This window comes from Sparus aurata, chromosome 9, assembly GCF_900880675.1.
Source record: "Sparus aurata chromosome 9, fSpaAur1.1, whole genome shotgun sequence".
Taxonomy (NCBI): domain Eukaryota; kingdom Metazoa; phylum Chordata; class Actinopteri; order Spariformes; family Sparidae; genus Sparus; species Sparus aurata.
In genome coordinates this window covers 27,926,745-27,953,477 of record NC_044195.1, presented here as the reverse complement: position 1 = coordinate 27,953,477, position 26,733 = coordinate 27,926,745, and the positions used below count along the sequence as shown (strand labels likewise).

At 40.8% G+C, this 26,733-nt stretch overlaps 1 protein-coding gene across 1 annotated transcript; it reads left to right on the top strand.

Moving 5' to 3' along the window:
* The first annotated feature begins 733 nt into the window (after positions 1–733).
* On the top strand, positions 734–20,529 carry LOC115588318 (transmembrane protein 163-like). Its single transcript, XM_030428834.1, is given in 9 exon segments — positions 734–837; positions 1,902–1,945; positions 4,281–4,304; positions 4,306–4,338; positions 4,341–4,375; positions 7,734–7,830; positions 13,505–13,616; positions 20,031–20,172; positions 20,392–20,529. Coding segments are annotated over 8 exon segments (537 nt in total). The 5' UTR covers positions 734–837; positions 1,902–1,912; the 3' UTR covers positions 20,453–20,529.
* Positions 20,530–26,733: the final 6,204 nt, after the last annotated feature.

Genomic DNA, 26,733 nt, shown 5'->3' with positions numbered 1-26,733 from the left:
TCAAGAAGGAGGACGTGTTAGGAAAAAAAAAAAGAAAGAGAGGAGACTGGCAGCGGTGTCCAAGACAGAGGCGAGACACAGGGGCGGCATAGGTGTGTGAGTGTGTTTGTGTGTTGTGTGTGTGTGTGTGCATGTGTTTGTGTGTGTGTGTGTGTGTGTGTGTGGGCAGTCATGTGTCACACATCCAGCCTGACTCGTACCATCTGCCTCGGATCAAAGGTCTGTCTGGGGCTGCCCTCTCCTCTCCACGCTCTTTAATTCCTCTTTTTCACCTTCAACATATTGTTTATTTTACCTTTTTTTCCCCTTCTTCTTTCTGTTGAGACTGCAGCTCAGGCTGCCTCTCTCACACTAGTGATTCTGTGAGCATTGGAAAAAAAATTACGTTTAAAATATTTTGTTGTATTCTTGTGTCTTGTCTGTCCTGTCCTGGCTAGCTCCAAGAAAGGAAGAAAGGAAGGAAGGAGGAAGATAGAAAAAAAGAAGAAAGAAAGAAGAAAGAAAGAAGAAAGGAAGAAACAAGGAAAAGAAGAATGCCAGAAAAATGACAGAAAGAAAGAAAAAGGGAAAAACAGAAAGACAGAAAGAAAAAGAAGAAACAGCAAGAAGAAAGACAGAAAAAAGAAAGACTGGAAGAAAGAAAGAAAGAAAAAAAAAGAAAGAAAAAAGAAAGAAAGAAAGAAAACAAAGGCTCTGTAGTCCTTGGCCTCAATCTTCTGTTACCATGGTGATTTAAGTGCGGATATGCCGTCCCCGGAGACTGTCCTGAAAACACAGGAGGAGAAAGAGAAAGAGAGACAGAAACACAAGGACGGGCAGAAGGGCAAAACAGCACAGGTGTGCTGGACAAGCACTGCACAGCAATGAGTGTACATCGCTGCCATACCATTCAGGAAACCTTCATGCATGAAGGCTCAGTGTTTTTGTTTCTTTTCGTCACAGAACATCACTTAATTTTCAAGATTTCCAGGAAAATGTTGCGGGTTAAGATGAGATATTCTGTCTGAAAGCACAGAGGAAGACACACGTCTATTATTTCAACTCAGTCTTTATAGTATAACTGTAAAAGGGACACAAATGTAATCCAAAATCTAAAGCAGCAATAACTTTTCATCAACTATTGTTGATGGCCTCTATCTGGCCTGAATATGCTGTTTCAGATCACCATTTCATTCAAAACTAACAGTTGAACATCTTGGGGGTTTTGGGGCACTGAAGCCAGATATTGTCCAGACAGAACTAAAACTAAATAGAGAATGAATAACGGGCATAGTTATAATAACCAAATTAAAACCTTTGAAATGGCACCAGCTCGTTCCTGCTCACTGAATATTCCAGAATATAAAATATGCACAAAAAAGCGCTTCCTGAAGCCATTGTCAGTGTTTGTGCACTGAAGGCTTCAAGTTTCCAGATTGCACTTGTGTGTGATGAATACTGGACCGGGATTGGCTTCCAAATGAGCACAGAGAAAATTAGTTTGAGCAGAGTTCCAATGTGAAGCTGCACAAACATCCGTCCACACAGTGAAGCGCAAACATTCAACTGTAGGAACGAGAAGAAAAACACATTTTGATTTTGGGACTTTAGTGAAACTTATGTGCATTCAGCAGCTTTAAAGGAACTGAAACTGAAGGCTGTCACGTGTCACCATGTAATTATTTTCCATTTTGCATTATTAACTGTTTTTTTTTTTTTTATGCACACAAGATGAATCTTTAATAAACACGATGCATTCTATGAACTGGATAAACACATGAACGTGCATCAATAATGCAGCTGGAAACATTAATATAATATTGTTTTTCAGTGAATTTATTGATCTCACGTGTGTCACTTTGCTGTACCATAAAAAGCTAATCAGACAGGACTAACTGTTCTCTCTCTCTCTCTCTCCACAGCTGTATCATTCATGAGACACAGCGCGTCAGCCTTCGGATTTGCCGTGAGTTCCGCCTCCTTTCCTCCCTCCATTTGCATTGATCAATTAGTCATAACTCCGGGCTTTGTGATTTATTAATGACTTCTGTTTCCAGCTTGTTATTGGTCCCTTTTGTCTCCAAGGTAACGGGGCAGAGGGGAGGGGCTGGGCTCAGGTTGAATGTCAGAAAGATTTTTTCGTGTTGGCTAAACAAATCCGGTGGCTTTCACCAAAATAAAGCTCCTTATTACTCCTTAGGAAGTGATTGAGAATTTAATTAGTTAAAAAAAAAAAGTAACTTAATAGGAGTGAAGTGGAAATTAAATCAGCCACAGCTTCAGCCAGGGAGGGAAAATGTGATTAGCATAATGTGATTAAAATGTTATAAGGCTTGATCTACAGTGTTAGCTATCGCTTTTAGAGAGCAGGTTTTAATTAGCATGTGCTTGGCTGTCTATGACAGTTTTAATAAAGCAGTGACTCGGCTCAAAGGGGTTAGATCACAGAAAGTGCTCATCGCTAGCTTTAGCTGCTATCATGTTGAAAGTTGACGTTTGTGTTTGAGCTGCAGCAGGTGGAGCGTGTGACTGGAACATTAAATGATAAGGATCATGCCACCAGAGGAGATAAGACTTTCTTTACTCTTCTATGAGAAAGTCATGTTGGTAATAACTTCTATCACCTTGTTCCCCCGTGGCAATAAAACATCAGTGGTTATCACATGTTTCGCACCATAGAAAGCCTTAACTGGATTTTAAACCACTGAGACGGTTTAATGGAAACATAACTGAAGTAGAAGTGGGAGAGCGCAGAACCCCGCCGGTGTTTCATGATATGCAAATCTGCAAACACAACCGCTTCTACATGTCAGGATATATTTACCAAACTATTAGAGTTACTGTATGTCACAATACGGTTGTGCTCAGCTGAAGCCTCATCGTCATCAGTTCATTTATTATTTACATGTAAATTGGAAATAATTCACATATCAAACAGAAAACATTATCATGTGCAAATGTGCAGATATTAAATGCTTAGACTGAAGTAACACCATGAATGTGGCAGCTTATTATTGTAAGACATTTTTACTTGGCTGGTTAATGAACTCTGTTACATCTTTGTCTTTAAGATGTATGACATTTATTCCACGTAGACCAAATATCTCGTCTTGTAATGTTAACAAAAGTGAAAAGTAATTTGTGTATCTTCCCCATGATTCTGCTCTAAAATGTATGTTACCTATCTGACTAAAGGTTGATTTAACCCATAGTATGATCTTTTTACGGAAGCAATGAGGGGCAAGTAAAAAATATGTTTTATGTTTGATTGCTATCTGGTGTGGAAAAAAAGGTTTGCAAGGATAATCTTCCTTTGTGTACACCTGAGTGAAATTATTATTATTATTTTTTTTAATTGAATGTTTTGTTGAGCAAAATTAAGTGAAAAAATACTTTTAAATTTTGCTTTTTGGGAGCGAAAAATAGATTTAACTCGTTTCCACACGCATTATTATTTTTTCTCCTGAAAACATTATTTGAAGACATTTAAAGTCTAACTGGACATAATAGGTAGTTTTTGTGCCAAACTTTGCAGCAGAGCCCTTCACGTGCAAAACTGATGACGAGTTGGTAGCATAATATAGTCTAAATCTTAAGGCCATGCTGCTGTTGTCGCCCTTCCACTAAGTCTCGTGAAAATTGGGTCTGTAGTTTTTTGTAATCCTGCTGACAAACAAACGAAGAGACACACTAACTAAACCAACAACATAACTTGGACAGAGGCAATAAGTGCCCTTAAGATGAATTCTCCTTTTTATTCTATTTTACTCGAGTAAATGCACCACTAAAGGTAAACAATGCTGGGTTTTCTGAAAGAAAAACAATATACGTGACTATGTCGACTCATAACAAAAACAAATCCCCCTAAATCATCACTTATGACTACTTAATGTTGTATTGGTGTCCTGTGCCAGCGTGTTCTTAGTACTTTGCTGCATTCGGTGTGTTTCTGGGCATCATCGATTCTGGGGAAAGATCGAAAGTTGACTGTAATGTCTCATTTCCAGGTTGTTAAATACCAACGCTTTGTGATGGCGAGCCCCACACCAAGCTAACTGTCTTTCTCGCCTGCTGCATCTTTATAAACATGTGTTTAGAAACAGCAGCTGACAGTATTATATTATATACAGTATTCCTTTAAGTGCGCTTTGAAGCTATATTATTATCGCTGCTGTATCAACACAAGATGTTAACAATTTATCAAGATACTTTTCTTCCAGCGCTGCAGTTGTTGTAATAAATTAGATGTAAGATGCTGTAATAACTTTCGTCTCTGGGTTCCTGTGTTGTTTCTGCTGCAGTTTGATGCCACGCTGGACGTCCTCATCATCAGTCATTGTCCTCTGGCGCTACAGCAAGCAGCAGCAGCTGTGCACTGCGCGCACAGAGAGTATATGTGAGTGGAAAACATCACGCTGAGTTTAATTAATGTTTGATTAATGACGAGTCTGCAGTTTGGTGTTTCTCTTCTCCACCTGCATCCACGCAGAGAACTTCTACGGGTCACTGTTTGTATAATCTACAGTAGTTATCCATCTCTCTCTCTCTTTTTTTTAATTATCTGTCCTGTTGTGTTTCATTTTCTTCTTCTTTTTAACATTTGTTTACGTCAGTGAAGGCGTTACTTTCAGCATTATGGGGAAGGGAAGTTAACATTTCCAAATTTCATGTTTAGCCCTCATTTTCGACAGCCGCTCGTCCCTCCCTGGTTGAATTCTCCTCTCATAAAAACGGGACAAGCCTTCATGACCCCTCCATACGTCATCAGCTGACGTCAATTTGATTTTTGTCAATAGACGGAAGATTTCCAATCGTCGTCTTCAGCTGTGGGGATTTCTCTCCTGGTAGTTATCACAATGCAATTGCCATTTATCTGATGGAGACAGAAGAGCATGGACGCTCGCACTACATTCACAACTTCACACTCTTCAATCGCGTCATATAAAGATTCTGCTTCATTTACCCTGGCTAACGTTAGCATCTTGTGCTTCTACCCTGCAGATTAAATCACTCTTGCTGTGTCTCAATTCAGGGTCTGCATTCACAACTTCCGCGCGAAGGTTGTCCCAATCCGAAGGCTCCTCAAATGCAGCCTTCTTTTCCCTGTTTTGGGAGGCTACTATCCTTCGTGGCCTCACATATCCCAAGATTCTTTGTGCGCCCGAGAAAGAAGAAAGAAAGAGAGAAAATGGCAACATCGCGTGGCGTAGATCGCCACTGTCTGCGGGCCTAAATTGTGACGTAAGAGTAAACATCTGGTGACGCACCAGGAAGTGCTCCAAAGCTTACACCGTCACATTTAACACGGTTGATGCGGTTAACAGGGCCTCTCAGAAGGAATACGCCTTGAAAGGCGCAAAGGCCGGGTGCTTCTAGGATGCAGAGCCTGAATTGAGACACAGCATCTATTTCCTTCCTTTTGAGAGTGTGAGAGAATGGTGCAATATTTATTCCCAACAGAACAAAGTCACCTCACCGTATGTCACCGTACATCTCTGCTGAACACAAGCCTGTTAATCCATCAGTATTCAGGTGTGCTGCAGCTCAGCTGAGCTCATCCAGTGGCTGCAGGTTGCACAGAGCTTGTTCATCTTACTGCGGCAACTCTGCTCAGCATCAGAGGGGTCGCACACGTCAGAGAGCAAGCTGCAACTCTGCCAGCCGATGATACACACACACATGTACGCACACACACACGCACACACACCACACACACACCACACCCACAACACACACACACACACACACCACACAGGGTTATGAGTCTGTTTGGTTTGTTCTTTTTCTGTCATGACAAAAAATCTGTCTCAGCCCACATGGCGGTTTCCATATGGAGGACTGAAAGAGCCAAAATCAAAATAAACCATGACTCTCTGAATAAATAAGCCATGAAATGCACCAAAATAATATTGAAATAACTGTAGGCATTGATTAATGTATTGAATGTGACATAAATGGATATTTCCTGATTGATTTTTGCTACTCTAGTATTTTATCTCTGTGTTAAGTCCCCTATTTATTTACTTATCCATTTAATTCTCCATTCATTTTATACATATTCTTATTTTCAAACATATTTATGAGAAACTTTGAATTGACAACCCCCTTGTTAGCATAACAATGCAGATCGCATTATGAAATAAAAAGAAAATACACAACAGAATAAGTTATGGGAAATATATAGGGATAAAGATGCAAAGGGGAAAAAATTAAATACATGTAGAGGTGAATAATTATTAGATAAAATTGTGAAGTTAAGTAAATAGGGGAATTAAAACAAATCTGATAAAATGTGTATCACCTTTTATAGATTAATGTATTTTTTAAATTTTTTGTGATTTCAGTCCTCCATATTACAAGACAGTTCACAAAACGTGCATCTTCCTGTAGATACGAAAACAATACACAAATGAAGGAATGAGACTGAATGAGACTTTTAGGTTACTCTGTTTAACTGAGAGAATATATACAGCAGCAGTAGAGACAAAAGTGGGCAATATTATATTATCAAATAACTGAGCAATTTTGAATTAGGTCGGGTAACATTGATAAAGACTGTCTCGAATGAGAATAAAAGACCCATATGTGTGTATTTAGGCTACATTTGTATTTAGCAGCCATTTAACTATGCCATCTTCTCACCATTATACTGTAGCTGTGGGATCTGCAGACATCCATTACAGTGTTATTTATGTACTCGTTAATGAATGCATGTTTTAGCACTTAGAACCACGGCAACTCTCAAACTGATGTATTTTCCATCGTGTCTTGGAGGGAATTGTTTCTTTTAGAAATATGCAGACTAAAAGTTGCCGTCTCTCAGGGAATTGTTGCTGTTTCACTGTGAGCGACCAGCATCCATATCAGTAAAGGATGAACACCACTTCACTGCACCTGTCAGACACTGTGTCTCCGTTCCGTAGCAAGATAGATGGGACACAGATATTATAATTCAGACCCGGCACAGGAAGTGAGAATGTAAATCGAGACATGTAGAGGCGTCTTGTTCCAGGGCTGCCGGAGAAAGACGGGGTGTGCACATGGAGCATAATGCATCCCCGCCCTCCCTAAAACATCCACCTCATTATGCTGATATTTTTTTAATAAACTATCAGCACAAAGTGCCGCCCTCGAGCGCTCTGTCGGAAGTCGGGAAATTGTTTATTCTGGTAGCGCTCGGTGCCTCGAATAGACTGCAGACAGTCTCCTGACACCTGCCAAACGCTGAGATGATGTAGTTTGAGAAATGTGGTTTTCAGATTACTTGTGTTATCGCTCAAATCAGACTGCTGCCGTTACATTATACACCATACAGTGTGCCCGACACCAACTATCACGAGCCTGTCGATATTTAGTGTGATTGAAGAGCATTGATGCATCAGTAGACTTATCATTACAGATAATGATGCGGATGCAGTGGCTGTAATTCAAGCCAGCAGGCAGAAGTTGTTTTGACTGGATTTTGTTTTTTTATTTCTGTTCGACTTCTCCTTTAATATTTCACAGAGGTTTGAAGAAACCTTTTCTAGTTTGCAGACACCAAAGGCCGCTGCCAGGATCATTTATTACAGTTTATGTGAGACTTCTCTGAGCATTTATTTTGGGTTTTCTCTGCAGCAGGAAAACGATTTAAACGTCCTGATGCAGTTGCAAGAGAGAGAAACAAGATAAAGTGTCAGCATCAGTGGTTATCGCTGAAGCTAACCGCTAACACACTGCTCTCTCTGTCTGTCTGTCTGCGTGTCTGTCTGCAGAGCGTGTGTTGTCCTCGGGATTGTGTTCATTCTCTCCTCCTTGTGCATCCTCGGAAAGGCCATCCACGATCTGGCGACTAGGGTGCCCCCCGAAGTGGTAAGAACACACACACACACGGAGACACAAACACACACACTGGCCCACAATGCGTAAGGGTATTGTGCATATTGAGTGGAGTTGACTGACTGCAGTTTCTACTAGTAACTTGAGTCTTTTCCTCAAGTTAACCAAGTGTTTTTTGTTGCCGTAGGGGAGCCACACTTATTATATGATTTCAGACATTAAGGTTCATATATTATAACAGCATTAGAGTTCATTATAAGCCTCGGTGTGTCGGAGGAGGACTGTTAAAGACTGTTGTCTTGAGTTGGAGACCTGGTAATAATTTGGAAGTAATGCTGCCAAATCAAGAAGTTGTTATTTCCGAGTCGATCCTCCTTACTTCTGATCTAAATATTGTCCTGGTGCGTCAGCTCAGGGAAAACATGGACAGGAGATGCAGGTCCGTACCGCATGGTCCTGAAGACTTCCAGCCATCAACTGAATGCAAATGAAAATGGCCACTAGCCTACAAAGTTGTTCCTGCAGGTTTCACAACACAAACACTGCCTAAATTTAAAAGCGATCAAAAGGTAAAAGGTAATCGTTCTCTGTGTGCGCCGCCAAACTGCAGTGATGTCCTCTGTGTTTATGTTGGAGGATCTTGCAATTCCAACTCGGATGAAGATGCATGTCCGTCTTCTTCGTGGTTTTCCAAGTTCAGAGCACAGGGGGATGCAGCATGTGAGACTGGGCGAGCTACTGGACCCCAGATTACTCTTAACGGCTGCTGTTGTGTGTGAATAGAAATATCATTGGGTGCTGTGGACACGAGGCACTGGGTCGCTGTGTCGCTCCTGATGAGCAGGTTGACACCTTGCATGGCAGCCTCTGCCGTCAATGTAGGGATGTATATGTTGTCGGCAGATGAGAAAAACAAAATATGAAATGCATTTACCAAGCATGGTGAACGGATTTGCACTTTCACATGCTCGGTTCCCTCGAACTCCTCAGCTGTAGTTTGTTACAGAGGCTTTTTGTTACACATTTTCAATGTCAAGTCCTGATCGAGACAACCCTGACAAACATCGTCAGGGTTATTTTTTGTAACCGAGGTCAACCTCATACAAGCATTTTTTTTTTTACAGGCTGTGTGCTTCCTACCAGAATAACCCATCAGACTGTACATAATGTGTGTTAAACAGAAAAGGGAACCCTGCATCCAGCCTCCTGTTTGTTGTATTCATAGTTCAGGGCCTCGTAGTGCCGGGGCAGAGTTCTGCATGTGGCTGTCTGGATTGTGCCGTGCTTATTTATTCATTAAGGGCTGTTTAATTCAAGGTTAAAGCAATTTTTTTTTGAGGATTTGCCAGTGCCAAGGCAGAGCAGCTGTTTAAACCTTACCTTGGATGTATTTTTTTTAAAAAGAGACACTTTTCAATAACTGCTGTTTTTCCTCCAACAGTATAAACAGTGTGTTTATGAGGAAAGTGGCAGGTGTATGAGCGTATGAGCGCCCACACACGGGCACACACGCACACACACACACACACACACATTCGCACACACACATATCTGTGTAAACTGGCATAATGAATGAGCCTTTAGAGGAGCCCAGAGTCAATTCGAATCAGCACATGCACAGATAGTACATGTACACACAGAGCAACACATACACAAACTACACAAACCACACACACACACACACACACACACCATTCATGGTTGTGAGTGAGATATCTTTTTATAGCCCTCCGCTGTGGCTCTGCTGACGTCAGAGTTTTTGTCTGCCTCCACCTGACTTTTGTTCGCTTTTTTTCTCTTTGTCACAGACACACACTTTCTTTTTAATGTCAACATCACCACACACACACACATGCGCGCACACACACACGCGCACGCTTTCTCCGGCGGTGTTAAGATGATGAATAAGGTCTCAGAATAGTCTCAAATTAGTGTTGCTGGGGCACGGCCCGACTCTTCCATCATCCCACTGTTTGGGGAGCGCCCGTCGCGTCCTCTCCAGCTCTGAACCCTCCTATTTGGTTTGTAAATGATTTAACCCTCACCATCTGTCCATTCCTCTAAACCGATGAATCCAAGACAGACAGAGAGCAGAGCCAGATTGTTCTGCACCAAAAACACAGAGTTCCTTTATCAAGTTTTCCTATTATGTCGTTTCAAAGGGTTTAAAATGCACAGCAGCGCTCCAAAATCCCAAAATATCCTCACATTTCGCTGCTCACCCTTGATTTTTAAAACAGCACCGAGCCGAGAGGAAATTTGAGACTTGGAGGCTCTTAAACAAAATCAGGGACTGTATTGAAAGGTGCCATGTGGATTTCTCTTGTAAACAGAAGTGCATTTTCTAAACACTTGAAGCCTAAAAAAAGGTGTTGAATGCATTTCCCTCCCAGTTATACGTTTGCAGTTTATACACATTTTCAAACCGACATTGTTTCCATCCATATTAACACCGGCAGCTGTCTTTGTCTCCCTTGATGTTAAATGATGAATGTGTCCTTGTTCTTGTGGACGGGACACAAACAAAAAATGTCGCTGCTTATTTCAGTCAGGAGAGATTTCTCTATGAATGAACAAATAATATTTGTACAGATGTTTTTTTAGGTTTTGTGATCATCGCTGTCTGTGACTTACGGATGATCTTTTTTTTTACCAAAGATCAAGTGGTTTTGTTGCCAGAACCTAACCAAAATGTGCCCGACAAGTGAAAAAGTTCTTTATGATACCTGAAAACAATAAATTCACTAAGTCTACGAATAAAATCAAAAATGTCTTAACCACAGAAGGGACACAAACTCTTCCAAAGTTGAGACCCTTGAATTCATAGCCTCTCTTTGTTTTCTTTACTTGTGCCTGTGTACATTTATTAAACAGATTCATGGAGCCTCAGTGTAGCCGCGAATCTTTCCATTAAGTTGAAACCCTCGACGTGCGCGCCTGCCATTATACCAACTGTACAGGGCTTAGCTTTAAGCCAGCTAGGACCTGATGCACCTGTTGTACTGTCGTCTTTCTCCACTTTTTCGTGCATGTTTAATGAAGCAGATTCCTAAAGCCCGGAGCTGCATTCATTTCTCGCTCAAGTTGAAGCAGTTTCACTTCCCAAGGACGTATCGCAGCCTCGGTTTGTATCGTAAGAACAATTCTTCTTTGGGCTCTCTTGAAAACTTTATATGCAATCAAGTGCTAAAATCCACCTCATGTTCTGTCGGAACACAAAGCTTTTCTGCTACACTGGATTAACAAAAATATCAAAATCCAGGTAGCGACAGATCGAGAGTTTTGACAATAAACGTGAGACACAACAGATGAAGAGCCGGTGCGGCTAAACGACAAAGTGATGAAACGCCTGTGAATGTAATCAGATTTAAAGCATAAATATGCTGATATGTGATGTGAGATGTGCTTTTGAGTGTCTGCACTAAGACTCTCGCCAAGTGTGTCTCTTTCTCATGATTATTTTTAAGTGTGCGTTTGATGGTGCAAGAAAATCGAGTCACTGGAGCCCCCTTGACCACGAATCAAACGGGATAAGAGACGGAGGCAGAGAGAAGCAGGTTGAGGGCAGCAGCTAGTCTGCCGGCTGTGTTTGATGCTCCAGTGCCATTATGTTAATAGAAACTGTGGGTGTTGGGTCTCAGAGGAGCTTCCTGACACCAGCAGGAGCCCATTACCACTGTCTTTCTCTTTGACATCCTGCCTCTTTGCTTCACCGTCCCGCTCCTTTTCCTTTGTAGCTTCGATTTGGGCTCCAGCACTCGCCGTCTTACCTCGCTGCTTCTTTTTTTATTATTATTCTTACGCAAAATCTTTGCATGGAAACATGTCGCGTATCTATAAATAGATATACGTATTTAGCATCAAGAGCAAGGCAGCCACATATTCTGGATTCTTCTCTCTTTCTTTTGTCCAGTCCCTTTCTCTACAACGCTTCCTCCCCTCACCCTATTCGTTATCTTTGGCCACTGTCTTTCCGTCACATCCCATCACTTTCATGGTTTCTCTCACGCCTCTTTCATCATTATCCCCCCTCTCTTCCCCTGACCTCTCCGTACCAGCTCACCTAGTCCACCACCGCTCATTACCATGTCTGTCTTCATTGCCTCTCGTTCCCTTTCTCTCTCTCTCTCTCTCCCCCTTCTTCCTTGAGCTTGTTCGCTGAATTTTTCATCAAACAGCAGTCGGAGGTGATTCGTGATGCCAGCAGTGATGTGTTTGTGTGCTCGGCTTGTGTTTTGCGTCTGCGGGACTCTGTGCGTGACTCAAAGAGCCCAGAGAGAAATTAGGAAGACAAAACAAAACTTGCAAAGTTCGGGAAGGAAAGCAGAATCAGCACAAGTTGGTTCTCCAGAATTTTTTTGAATTTTTTTTTTGCTCTAAGAGATAAACAGCAGCAACACAGCATGTGTACTGTGGAACGTCGCCGCCACCTTGACGTATTGGCCGGTAAATTCACCCTGAGTGGACAAAGGGTGAAGGAAATCGGGTATCCTGATTCGCATCACGTCCTGGTTGCTGGTCTCATGGCAGCCTGTCTCAGTCTAGTGCCTGATTAAACACAGAGAGCTGAGATTGGCTCTCTCTGCCTCTGTGTGTGCTGGGTGGAGAGAGGGCAACACACACCAATGCAACAAATACATACAGATGGTGCAGTGACACACTTAGAGTGCTCTTACAGATTGTTCTCAGATCTTCCTACATAAATAACTTCTAACAGCCTGGGTAAGAACCTTTAACTGTTGAAATGTACAGCACATATACGGCAACAATGAGGCTATAAAGTCTTACATAATAGGATGTATTGCTGTAAAGACACAGCCAATAAAAGTCAACACACAATATTACTCACTACAGTGTTGCCAGCTTTCCAAAATGAATCTCAACAGCGCACTAATCCAGCGCAAGCTCCTCTGTACCGAGCCTCGACGTGATTCAAGTAAATGGAAGTAGAAAAGGGTGCGAGGGATTAACAAGCTATTAGCCCGCCAGCAATCAAGAGATCAGAGGATGCTGATGTTGGTTTACCAGGAGGTGTGAAGGCCACAGAGAGTGGCTGTATATCTTTATACGAGGTACAAGGTCATTTTTTAAACAAGGGTAGGAAAACCTAAACAATAATTGCCAGTAACACCTTTGTTTTTCCCTCTAAGAGTCAGTCCAAATGTCTTCTGTGAAAAAGGCTATCACATCTGTTTGAGTAGAGACCATCACTAATAAGCACTTCTACATATGCTGTGTTGTGTTATAAATAGCTCTGACGAAAGTCTGTTGAAGAAAGGTGTCAGACAAACACAATTGACTTGGATTATTCTCACGTGGCTCTGATTGTCCCAGTTTCTCCTTTCTCTTCTCCCTCCTCCTCGTCTCCGGCTCTCTCCCCCTGTTGGGCCAATTAAATCTGACAGAGGCACTCTGGGGTCAAGTGCTGGTTTTTGCTGAGTCTGTTTGAGACTTATGTTGAAAACACCAGACGCTCACATCACTTAGAGGCGTCATCTGTGTGACCTTGGGTGGATGCACCGAGCCCAGCCCGTGTATGTATTATTAATGGTTGAGCTGACAAAAGCTTTGCAGGTCAGTCTGTCTGACGGGTGATACTTTACTGGCGTCCCTTTATCTTTATCTTTTCCTCGTTTTATGGCGAAAAAAACAAATCTCTTGTACATCTAACCTGCTTCTCTATCTCCTCCTTCCCGTCTCTGTTCAGGATGACTTCCTCTACAGTGTGTCTATAGTGAGCGGGCTCACATGTGCTCTGCTGGCTGTGGCCAAGTTCATGCTGGGAAGAGTGCTGACGAGCCGGGCACTCATCACTGATGGTAGGGTAAACACACACACACACACACACACACACACACACACAGAGAGAGAGAGAGTCAAACATAAATAAATGAACAAATGGCCATAGAGGCAATAAAAAAGTGAAAATAGTATTTGACTCTCACATGTCCTTAACAACTCTGTAAGGGCGCTCCCACACAGAGTCTAAAAGCCTGCAACTCCCTTCCAGTTAGCTAGAGCTCAAGAAAAATCTTGGATGAGAGGCGAAATGTCTTCAAGAAACTGAATCAAGACTTCTTCCCTATGACATAACACTTTGAGTTACCTTGGCTTTTATGACTGAGAACCTTATATTTGACTCTCAGTACAGAGAAATGCTCAGGAAAATGATGATTTTCACCAACTAATAAAATAAATGTAGTTTTGATAATAAAACATACTACAATGTCTTTTGAACTGGTAATGACACAGTCTCAATTTAACACAAATGCCACTATATGACATACATAAACAAAAAAGTCCATCAGTGGGAGGACTGGCTATTTGAAGTTGTTTTAGATATTCTGAATGTCTGTCACAGGCTGGATGTGTTATAAAATCAGAACTATTTTTTGTGGCGATTTGCGTAGGATGACTTGAGGCGTCTTCCAGCCTGGGGAAAGAAGTTGCTCTGTCGTCTCGAACAACTATTTTCAAATCATAAAAGTCCATCACCAGTTTTACCAAGCCGTGCCAGCGATGAAGCCTTTCAAGAGTAGCTCCAAAGTGCTGACATGTCTTGACTCTGGCCACCCGCTGTCGACCCCCATCTCTCCCTCAAACGAGCTTGCGTTGCGAGACTCAGCTTATGTCTGTGCAGGAAACCAGAGAGAAATTTTAGTTTAGTTTCCCTTTAGTGTCCCTGGTAGAGATGCACATTTTAATTTTTTTTTATGACCGATAACCGACGCTCATTAACCGATTAATAACTGTTATTACATGGCTCTTCTTAATGGTACAGAAAGCTCCATTCACTTGAATGGTGCTTCCCAATGTTCGGCGGTCAGTTATTTTCGTATAACTGACCGCTGCTAAGCATATTTGACCGTCGTCAAGGAAAGTGGCCTTTTTGCCTCTGATTCGCGTATTTCGTATCACTCCGCGCTCTAAAATCTTTGCTCCGCAAGTAGTCCCGGTCACTTATCACCGCAGCGTCTACGGTTGCTAAGCGACGTCAGCTGATCTGTAGTCTACTTCATATCGGAAAAAACGTACTCCTAGGCCACTAGTATGGATAAGTTTCACATTAACTTTAATATTTTTGGTAAATACGGTGATTTCGAGTCTTGGCAAAAGGCTGAGTTGTCATCAAAGGTCAAGAAAAGAAGAAGAGGAAAGCAGCGAAGAGGGAGAAGCAAAACGGCATCGGTTTGGTGAACTATTTCTCTGCTGAAAAACACTGTGAACGCCTGAACGGTAACAAATAAATTGTAAAAAGACATACTGTGTGACGTTTTTTTTTCTTCGTGTTGGCAAGTAGCCGTGTAATAAGCGGGATAATGTATAGAACGGCGGTCATTATCGGGAAAATAAGTCCCTTCAGGACGGATCCGGTTCGTTCTATCGGGACTTACTGCTTGAATATTTCAGTGCTGTACTGCATAGTTTGCAAATAACCTCATCTCCTTTTCGGTCGAAATTGTCCCACACAGAACTCCTTTTTCTCGCTTCATTTTTTGCTGTGAAGTGGGCTGTGGCGGAAAGCACGTAAAGGCACGTGTGGCACGCGTCAACGCGCTCCCATGAGTTGATTGACAAGTAGCTAAAAAAAAATTTAACCGATAGTATTAATCTGATTTTGCTGCTTCATAATAAAAAGCTTTTAACCCTGTAAGACCCAAATATAGAAAAACCTAAAAAAAAAAATTTTTGACCCTTCAGATGTTGTTGTAGGAGGCCTCTGATGCAGAAATGAAAGAGTTTTTGAAAAAAAAATGTTTATGTACGTTTTTAGAGAAATGTTGTAATATTGCAACGTTGGGCTTAGGTGGGAGCAGAATTTCTGTATGTGTACTCATGTTCTCTGAACAACAATTCAGAACAACTAAGGATTCATTTGCAGAGTTGATTGCTTACTTAGCCCCATAAAGGTATATAACATTAATAATAATCACACATTCATATTTTTATGAAGAATTTTTAAAAAAAAGAATTATTAAATAGCTTTTTCTAGTGACTTCTTCATTCCTTTTTTCCTTTTCATGGCTGACTTTCATTCATAGTATAAGTCCCAAAAACAGTTCTTGTCCTCTGAAAAGCGAAGGTGAACATCACACTTGCTGCATTGCATGTTAGTGTATCCTTTAGTGCAGTGTCTGCAGCTTCCTCTCCCTGTCTTCACTGGGAAATGCGCAACTAGGTCCTTGCGTACATCCAATGGGAGGTGCACTTCTCTTGGATGGTCTCTTCTGAGGAGTCAGAGGGCTTCCTGATGTCACTGTTGCTGGGCTCCCTTGGCCTGAAGATGGTCATCCTCTCTTTGGAGTTTGGAGCGCCATGTTCACCAGGATGAGAGAGGATGCTGGCTGTGCCTGAAACTGTCTCCTGTTCATTGTCTCTTTGCTAGAGATCTTGAGAGAGGATGATGGTGTGCCAGAAGATGTACATGTACCTGTGACAGGATTTGATGGGGGACCTCTATTTGGCTGTAAATGAGTCCAACAAATCCACAACTCCCATGTACTTGTTGTTGGCACCAACAATGTAAGGCCTCTCAACTTCAGTGTAGGTTCGGCTGGCTTTGTCCCAGCGTTGAATCTTCTGCACAGGTTCAGGTCCAGCAAAGGATGACACAAGTGTGATGGCCCTGTTGTCAGACCATTTGACAGCACAGATGTTGTGATTCCCCTCCACTCTGACGTCATCGCTTCCTCTCCCCTTTTTCTTCAAGCTCTTCTCGTCTTCAAGGTCACAGTTGGGCAGGCGCACCTGCCTGGCTGTTCCCACGTAGTGAATTCCCCAATATTTTCCAGGCAGACAATACTGTCTGCTTATTGTAAGTCGCTTTGGACAAAAGCATCTGCTAAATGCCCTAAATGTAAATGTAAATGGCTTAGCCTATGCTCTCTACTTATCATGCTAAAAGAAATGTGCATCCCAATCACCAGCCATTAAGTCACACAATACTGCCTTGACATGACAATACTGCTTGTAATGCCCTCTAATTATCATACTAAAAGGAAAACATGCATACCCCCACTTACATCCACATCAAACATCCAGGAAAATGTTCAGCTTTCTCAGAACTGAATTGTCTGTTGATATCCTCTTTGTGGACAAAGTTGTGGAATTTTAGGTCAGTCTGATCAAATTAACTAAATTTTTTTGGAGATAAACTTTTAAATCAGTCAAATTTGAACCCAAGGGTAGTATGTATACTTTCCATGTATAAAAAAACACTCTGTTTCAGGCAGTAGTGTAGTGGAGAGAATACAACCTGTTTGTTCCCACTGCAACAAGCCTGCTATTTTGACTACCACACTCACCCAACGTTGTAATATTACAACAATTATAAAACAAGCTCTAAATGAAACTTGATGAATCTATTCTACAAAAACTCCATATGTACATGTTCTAGACACTGTAATAACAACAAAAAAAATATAAAAGACATTTTACTTACTTGAATCTGATGAATTTAGTCCAATTAAACAAAGCAATGTTGTCCGAAGGAAACCATGAGAGGTTGTGTGAGTTCATGGCCATGAGGCGGGACTTTTAAACAAATGTACTATCCAATAGCATCGTGAGACTAAACAATAGGACCCAATGACTATGTAAATGTGGTAAAAAAACAAGATAAAATGTAACAGATTGGTTTTTAGGGTGGCTAAAGGTAACGTTGTAATATTACAACAGTGGGTCTTAGAGGGTTAAATAACTAAATAACTGAGGAGTTTTATTGTGAAGAATTTACAGGAAATTAAATGTGTTGTTTTTTTTCAATAGTGCTGCGGGGAAGAAATCGAACCCAGTAGAGCCCGGCCAGCAGGTGTAATGGAAAAACAACATTTGCGTCTGTTTTTCACTCGCTTTGAAAATAAATGCACATTTAGTCAGTTTAAATCTTTATGGCAGGAGGCGGTGGTGCTTGTACCACTTTGGTCCACAGGTGTTGCCAGAATGAACACAAAATGAAAGTTCCTTCTTTTCAAGGGAGAAAAATCTGGCCTTAGTTTTGAATGATACTCACTATAAAAAGGAACAACTTGATGGTGCTCGATAAAACTAAAATGTGCATTTTATTCTTTAATTTTCCAGTATATATAAATCATAAGAGTTCAAATCTGGGTGTTTAGAACATTCTTGTACAAACAGTGTTAGAAGATGTATTTAGATTATTACTTGAAGTATAACTAACAGTATCTCAGTATAAAAGCTGATGTGTAGTTTAATTTTCTCTATATTGATACATCAGATTGTACAATTTATGCTAGCCTATAGGTTAAAACTCAAATAAATGTGGTGAAGTAAAGACTACAATAATTTCCTCTTAATGTTGCTAGGTAGAAAATAAAAAATCAGGATAGCATCCCTTACCCCTAAAAGGCCACAGTTAAGTTCGGGGTAGGACACAGCGACACCAAAAACACAAAACAAGCCTGAAAAACAAAAGGAAACAGAATCCAAGGCATTAAAAGTAAAACCACAACCTGGAGTATATTTCTGTGTGTTTTCTGTCCGAGGGAAAGTTGCTAACATTACTGAATAGAAAAAACGTGCAGGTTATAACCCACTGGCTGCTCATAGACACATGCACCTGTGAACAAATGCACCCACACACACACACACACACTAACACACACTGCACACTGCCATCCCCAGGTCTCAGAGCGCACAGGGCATCAATCCAATAAACCTGAGGTTGCTGTTCTCAGAGCCTGGATTTATTTCCCACAAGACCATACACTTACTGCAGGCTAGACAATAACCCAGCGTGCCGGCTCACACAAGGAGAAATGTAATTATGAAAAAACATCAGCTACTATACAGGGTTACTTAAATCTAGTAGATGTACTCAAGGATTATGCGGGCTATAGTACTTCATATTTGAGCATCAATTCCTGTGGTGCCCTTGTATGTTTAAATCTTTTATTATTTTTAGAAAGAAGTTTATTGCCGAGAGCTCCAAAAGAGGATCAATACCAATATCAATACTGTTTGGTTAATATACAGAAATACAGCCAGCAAAAAAATTTAAATCTGCTCATCAGCACCTCCATAGTTAAGTGCCAGGTACCTCATGGTGACGATAGAAATTCACTGCACTCTGCTGAGAAACGGTGATGGACATAACCAAGCTCAAATCCACAACTTGTCATTTTTACACTGTGATTTACATTTTTTGCAGAGATTTAACAAACATAAAGCTATAACACGTCAGTTAGTTAGTCTTAATTGCCTTGTCTGCCAACACCTTCTTTCCATACTTTAAACGCCATCCACAATATTTTTCAGCGGAGAACCTTTGGTTACTATGATACAGAATATCTTCGGAATTCACTTCCCTGCCATTGATATCGTTCAGTCTTTGTCCAGCACTTGTAAGAAGAAAGTTCGTAAATGAATTAACCAAATTGTAAAATCTATTTCTATGAACAAAAGATCTTGTCCCCAGATAAACACAATACTGTTGCAAAACAAAAAAGAAACCCTTCGATGGGTCATTAGCAGTAAGGATGAATGAATACTCCATTACCTGTGTCTAAACAAACTGTATCCGTTTCTGTATTTTGAAGTGGGCAGGACTTATAGCAGAAGTGGTTGTTTCTTCTTTCTTCTTGTGAAAAAAAAACAACTAATACCTGATACTTGTTTTAGCCAATTACCTGCTCAACCCTCATTATCGGGATTATTAAAGCATATCTAATCAAGCTTACGACCAGAGGGTGGCCAGTTAATATCCCTTGAACAGCAGGATAAATCAGGTTAGAGAGAGTGAAAGACAGTGTTTGTGCCTTCCTCATTACCGGCGCTGAGGTGCCTTTGAGCAAGGCCCTTAATGTGATAGTTCGGGTCTTTTGATGCAGAGTTGCACGGGTAATTTATCCCCAGTCAGTGTATTACCTGCCGTAGATGATTCCCTCATCCATATAATATCCGTATTCCTATGCACAAGCAAGATGTTTTGCCAAAGGAAAAGGCTGTTTGAAAGCAACGTAAAGCGCCAAAGGGTTCAAAACATAGCGTACACTTCAACTGATGGCAAAAATACATCTTGCTGCTGATACGGTTCGCAGCAGTACAATACCCTGCTTCATGCGGCTGCCGGATAGGTACCTCATACAACCTCACATCAAAAGACCCGAACTACCACCTTAACCCCAACTGCTACAGTGCTTTTGACACCCTCAGTGAGGGCTCACAAAATAAACAAATGTTTTTTTTAAAAAAACAATGCTTGTGTTTTTCAGGGTTTAACTCTATGGTTGGTGCCATTATGGGATTCTCCATTCTGATCAGCGCCGAAGTCTTCAAGCACCACCCTGACGTCTGGTTCCTGGATGGCACCATGGGAGTTCTCATTGGACTCATCATTTTGGCATATGGCGTCAAGTAAGAGAGAAAGCAACAACAGCCCTCTGTAGTTCTTCTGACTTATTGATGGGAAACATTTAGTAATTTCCATTCAGGTGCCATCCATATTCATATATTATCCATTAATGCAAAATTGCATGTCGATTTGACAGTTCCTTACTGGCCCAAACAGGTTTGAATCTGTAATTTCTGCACATTTACATACTTCTCACTGAGAACATGTTTCTGTCTCCGCAGACTCCTAAGGGACATGGTGCCCCGCGTGAGGCAGACGAGAAACTACGAGCGTTTTGAGTGAGATGCGTGTGTGTTGACCAGTCTAGCCGGTTCACACGTGCACACGCCCACACACCTGGCTGCCTCCTGCCCTCCGCCCTCTTCTCTCTGTCTTTCATACACACTTTAATACACATCTCAGCCACACATGCAGCGTATATAGACTCCACAAGCCCATGTTCTCTTATATACACACGCTGTTTATACTGTACAAATTGCATTCATACATTCAGACAAGCAAACCCAAACACATGCATGCATACACAAACAGAGATGCCTGAGAGACTTTGAGGGAAAAGGACATGGTTGAAGATCAGCTCCTGGAACAAAAAATACTTAAACCAAATTTTGTCCCTGAACCACCCATTTTAGAAATTTCATCTAAAGTAAGAAAAAGCACAAGATGTGAGACTTCTGGTTACCAAATGAGTTTTGGATTTGTCTGACCTGCTTCCTGCTTTGATGACACAATTCACATCATTACAGTTTACATCCTGCAAGAGACTACAGTCTACTATTGATTTGTCCTCGTGGCTTCAGCTGTTGTCATGGTGGGCATCATCACTCAATAAAACCTATGTTTTATATTGTAGTTTACTGAAGAGAACATATACAATGAGCTTTTTAAGAACTCATTGTCTAACTATTGTATCTAAATTAAGATGACTGTGGGCTGCCCGCTAATTTTAGTTTTTTTGTTGTTTTTCTGTCAAAACATCACCGGCCTGCCCCTTTTCAAAGCAGCCACTGCACATCCTCATTTGTTGATAAGAGAGAAAGACATGAAGTGGAAAGCAGAGAACTCAGACAGAAAGCACACACGCAGCACTGAGTCAATAATCGCCGCTTTCCCCAAAAGGTAAAAAGCGTTGGCGAACGCGTTTAAAAACTCTACGACTAAAAGCAAACAGCAGTAAAGAGCAACAGGAGACGCAGAGGACAAACATTAGCCACATGATGGCAATAAACCTAAGTGCACAAGTCAGTTTATATTACATTGCATAGCCTACTGTACTGTACGTAAAATATCCAAGCACAAATGAGCAAACCTTCCTTCACACACTGGTGTTTGTTGCTGGAAGCGCTCATTTACAACACAGAAGGCAAAAACCAAGAATGATTTGAGGGTCTTTATCCTGTTTTGTCTTAAAAGCTGTATATGACTTTACATACTGTATGTTTCATTGTATATGGTACAAACGTATCTTTTGAGTTGTTTTGCAAGCACACATACCTTAGTCAGTTATTTACTGAAATCCATCCAGTATCCTTTGTTTTTTACTTGAAACTCAGCTTGATGCAGTAAAGTTATAGCAGGCAACATCTCTCCACTCGTACAATGTGGTGTGACATATGTCTAGCTTTACGAACTGCATCTCCTTTTTCTTCCAGTTCCAACTCTACATTATACATCTATAATTATCTCAGTGTTTTTCTTTCATAACTTCCTTATATTGTTTGTTTTCGTAGATACTGCTTATGGCATTTTTGATCAATTAGATCAGGTGTTTTTAACTAGCTGGAGGAGAGCTGACTCACCCCGCTGGCCTCCTAAAAAGCTTGGCATATACACATCCATTATCCAGCAATGTGATCATGAGCTTTACTGCTCACTTTTACAGGACACTGTGCATCAGTCACTTTCATTTTTTCAGCTCTTCTAAGCTCTAAGTGTACAAACCAGCTGCATACCACATTTCGACCGAGGCGTTTCAGTGCTGGTTCAGCCATAGAACTGGCTCTTCGTGAGGAGAACTGGTTCCAGAGTGGCACCAACACGGTGCTGGTCTAGAACAAAAAAGCGCTTATCATGACCAAGGACCAGCTACAACCTCTTATGACCGCCATTAAAACAAAACTGAGTTAGTGTAGCTTGTTCTGACTTATCCAAGGGATGATTAAACAAAAGATTTTCATTACTGATGCCAAATTGAAGCAACAGTGTTTTGTGGACTAGTCATGATTGGATGCCAATGTAAGCATGCAAAGCCAGGAACAACAAAAGAGTGGATGTGGTCTACAACAGCTGTTCCTAACAATGCTGGGAAATTGAAACTACAACTCTATGGTGTAATAAAAAATGTTGAACCAATTTCAAACCAGCACTAACACCAGCCCAGAACCAGCACATGGTTCTCTTTGGTCGAATTGGGGTAACAGTGGCCTAACGTTAGCTGGTGTGGCTAGCTAAAGTTGATTACAGACCATCTAAGAGATCAAAATAGTTAAGAATATTATAAGCAAATTATAAGAATATATACAAAGTAAAATGTGAAAAGTGAAGTATTTTAAGTGAAGTATTTTAACTAAGTTATGTCTAAATAAGCTGAGATAACTAAAGATTTACACTGTAGAGTTAGCACTGGAAGCAAAAGGACGTGCCGTTTGTACAGCGGATGCATGTCACACTACATTGTGCACATGGAGAACTGAGGAATAGTAATAAAATCCACCTTTTTATAAGGAGAATATGAAAAAGAACACAATACTTCAGTTTTCATTTTTGTTCTAACACGTCTTCAGGCTTAGATAATCAATAGTTGCAAAAGCAATTAACTCGGTGGCAAAGTTGCCTGTCCTGTTTGCTGTAACCCTTTTATTTATCATCTTCTCTAGGGACTGTTGCACTGAATACGGTTGGGGTATTTATTACTTTTATTAATTTTTATTTTGCTCAGATTTTCTCCTGTATTTTGACTGCAAAGTCTATATGAAAGTTTGGACATAACAAAGTCTCAAACCTAGGATGAAACAAAGCACAACAACAAAGATAAAGCGGGAATTTCATTTTCATTGCGTAACATTTGCAGACAGTGTTTTCATTTGTTCTGCATGTTCCCATCATTCTCATTCATTATCATGTGCAATGAACAGAATGTAAATACAAACCTCACAGTCTGTAAATATGTTTATTACACTATTTGGGTGCATCAGTAAGAAAAAGTCACAAATATAGTCATAGTACTTTATGGCCGACATTATAGGCTTTTTGGAGTAGACCGCATATAGTTAAAGTTCAGGATGATCAGTGTTGCATATAGTTAGAAATGTTTCCTCTATAGTGCTTATATTGTAAATGTTGTTTTACATATTGCTGTAGATTAATGGTGAAATCAAATGACAAGTCTTACTGTAAGTTTTTGCACTGTAAGTGAAAATCTCAGATTGGATGTAGGCGTGATCTGACGGCACTGTCCAAGGCTCTTTTGTCACATATTTGAAGGGTTTAATGCCAAGCAACTATTTTCACTGCCACAGCTGGTACTAATCAGTGTTTTGATCAGTTCTAGTGGGTGTCATGAGCTCAGACATAAGATCATCCGGAAAAAACGAAGATTTAAACCATCCCAGTTGCCAGAATGAATTATGGCAATACATGTTCCTGCAAACACTGGATATGTTGCAACTTTACAATTATGAAGATTCAGTTTTACATTTTATGGTGTGACAACGCCATTCACATTCACAACGCGATTAGGAAAAGATCATATGTAAGTTTAAAATACCTGTTTTGTTGCCACAACTTCAGCTGGAAATTGTTCAGAGGTCTCCCTTACACAGTGCTGAAACAGTCTTGAACTGTGGTCTCTGGTTTGGCAGCCTTCCGACCACCATCCCCTCCACCTCCTGATACAAAAGTCTGGTCAAAGACATTTGATGAGAACATGAAATGACAGGCATTTTGGAAATATCAATATTGTATGTGCACATTTTAACGTATCAGTGGTTTGCAGAAACATCAACCGCCAACATTTCATCCTGGCGACTGGGCTGCTTAAACAGCAATGAATCATGTGGATATAATGACGCTGGAAGGAATTTCTTTGTCTCTTTGAGAAATGGAAGCATCTCAAGTTGAGTTACAATTCTGGATTAATTTTATACAGATGCATTGAGATAATTACCCAGAGGAAAATTTTGCTGCTCACAATATTTTTTTCTTTGTCTCATCAAAAATAAAACATCTTCTTATTTGGAAATGACTAATTTCTCATCTGTTTCTACTAAAACCCCCTTTAGGAGAAATAAACGCCATAACCTCCCCAGAGCCAACAGCAGGCCCTCTATAAATAATGCTCTTCCGAAGAAGGCATTCAAAATGTATTTGAGACTAATTAATGGGGAGTTTATACAGAGATCTTGTTTTGGCCCTGTTCTGATAGAAGTTGGTAGAGTTGCACAATGAATCAAAATGTTATCAAAATCACAATATGGCACATTGGTAATATCCCAAATCTAAATGATAACAGTGGTGCTGTTGTGCTTCAGAGGTGCCCTGGCCAACAAATCTTGCTCTCCAGATGGAAAAACAGACTCCAATGAATGTCACATCATCCTGATTTTATAGTTTTCTTTTTCCAGAAAAAATATAATTGCCACTAATTATCCCCATAGTTATATCCATCAAAAATAAATGTGTACAGCCCTGGGAGTGAGGCAGCTGTGACAGTAGGTCAGGTACAGAGATGAGACTTGAATTTGGCTCGTGTATGAACCATTCACGTTTTCTTTTGAATCCAACTATAATCTCAAGAGCTGATTATTTCAAGCTAAAACAGTGAGCAGTGAGAGCGAGAAAAAAAAACACCATCTGAAGATCGAGCTGAGACAAGAGAAGGGCTGCTTCTCAAGGAGCTGAATTAAAGAAGTATGAGAACACGGTCAAAATCTGGTATTGATGTTGAATCGAGCTCAGTTATATCGAAAAAGAAAAAGGGTAGACAATTGAATTTTCCTTTCCTTTGGGTGGTTAAAGTAGAAGCTGATATGAATAGAGAGCAGATGCTGTAAGAGCGTCCCAACATCCACGACCAAGACTCTTCAGTGATTCTTCAGCTGATTGGTGCCTGGTTTCTTCCCTACAATGTGGATCCAGAGTGATTGGGTGCCCCCTTGTGGTCGGTGGCCAAACAACACAAATTTTAATTAGTATTCAGCGCACTGGATCCATGGGAGAGAGTCTAAATTTATCCCAGGCTAAAGACAGATACAAAGCCTTGGACAGTGATTCTGAGAGGGCCTCCATCCACTCTGCACTGTAATTAACTCTGAGTCGGCATACTGGCCAAGGTGCAAAACGACTGGTGTTATCTTTCGTCCTACTGTGTGAAGAATAAGGATTTAGCTGTAAACTGAAGGCGTGAAACAGCTCGCACCTCTTCGACTCACCAACAGCACACTGATTTGTAATGTTTTTCCCCCCTATCTCTGATGCATAGAAGACAATCTTCACAATGACTTTTATTAGCAAAGCACAGTGTTTACATGCTGATAGGCACAGAACAAACTCATCATCACTCTCAGTAATGGTACGCTTTAATAGCTCTATTGCTCATGTGGTTAACTATATTGTGTTTGGATGAACCGGAGGTCATTTTGAATCCTTTCTACCTCTCTTCTTTGCACTTTGTGTTGTTTTTCATGCCACTTCTCTCGTGAACACTCATGCTACAGAAAATGTAGGCCGGGTGTTGCGATTCTCGCCCGTCGCCCCCTTTACACTCCTCGGTAATGAGGGATCTTTGAAGCCGTTGCTCTCACCTGACAATCTCTGCGTGAGTGCAACAGCTGGCTACCAAAAAAAGCATGTTAAAAATATCCTGTAATTCTCTGATAATTTACCTGTAATATGATTTTTCCACCGCCCCATGAAATGTTTCTCGGTCTCACTTCTCGAGGTTCGTGAAGAAACAAACTCTGAACTTGTGTTCAACTTGTAACCCCACTTTGTTTGCGCAAACACTGAACCCCTATTCATTTAAACAGGTCGCATAGTATTCAAATCTGTTTTCATTGAAAAGGCTCAGAAACACGTCCAATTCTGCAGCTTGACGAACTGTGCCAAACCATCGAAAACATCCGTCCACTCCTCTTCTGACGGGGGTGTTTCACTCAGTCGTACCTGTATTGATGAACTGACTTGTTAGAAGAGGCATAACACCATTCGTTTTTCTTCATTTCCCAAAATTGTAATAGCAATACTTACCACTTCTCAGTTGCTATAGGCTTTGCATGGGCTTGTAAAAACCCTTATAGCTTTAGTGGTTACACATGCATTGCAGCCACACACGCACACACACACACACACACATGCACATACAAAACAACACATACATGTAAAGATGTAACTGAATTTCCAAAAACTCTGACTATGTAACAGAGCTATTATTTGTCTGTTTGTACAGTAATGACATCAGTGGTATTACAGATGATGTAAAAATACGTTTATTTATGTAAAAGAATTATGAGGTAGCTCTTTGTCAAAGAGCAAAGTTTTATTGATTAATAAAGTTTTATCCTGCT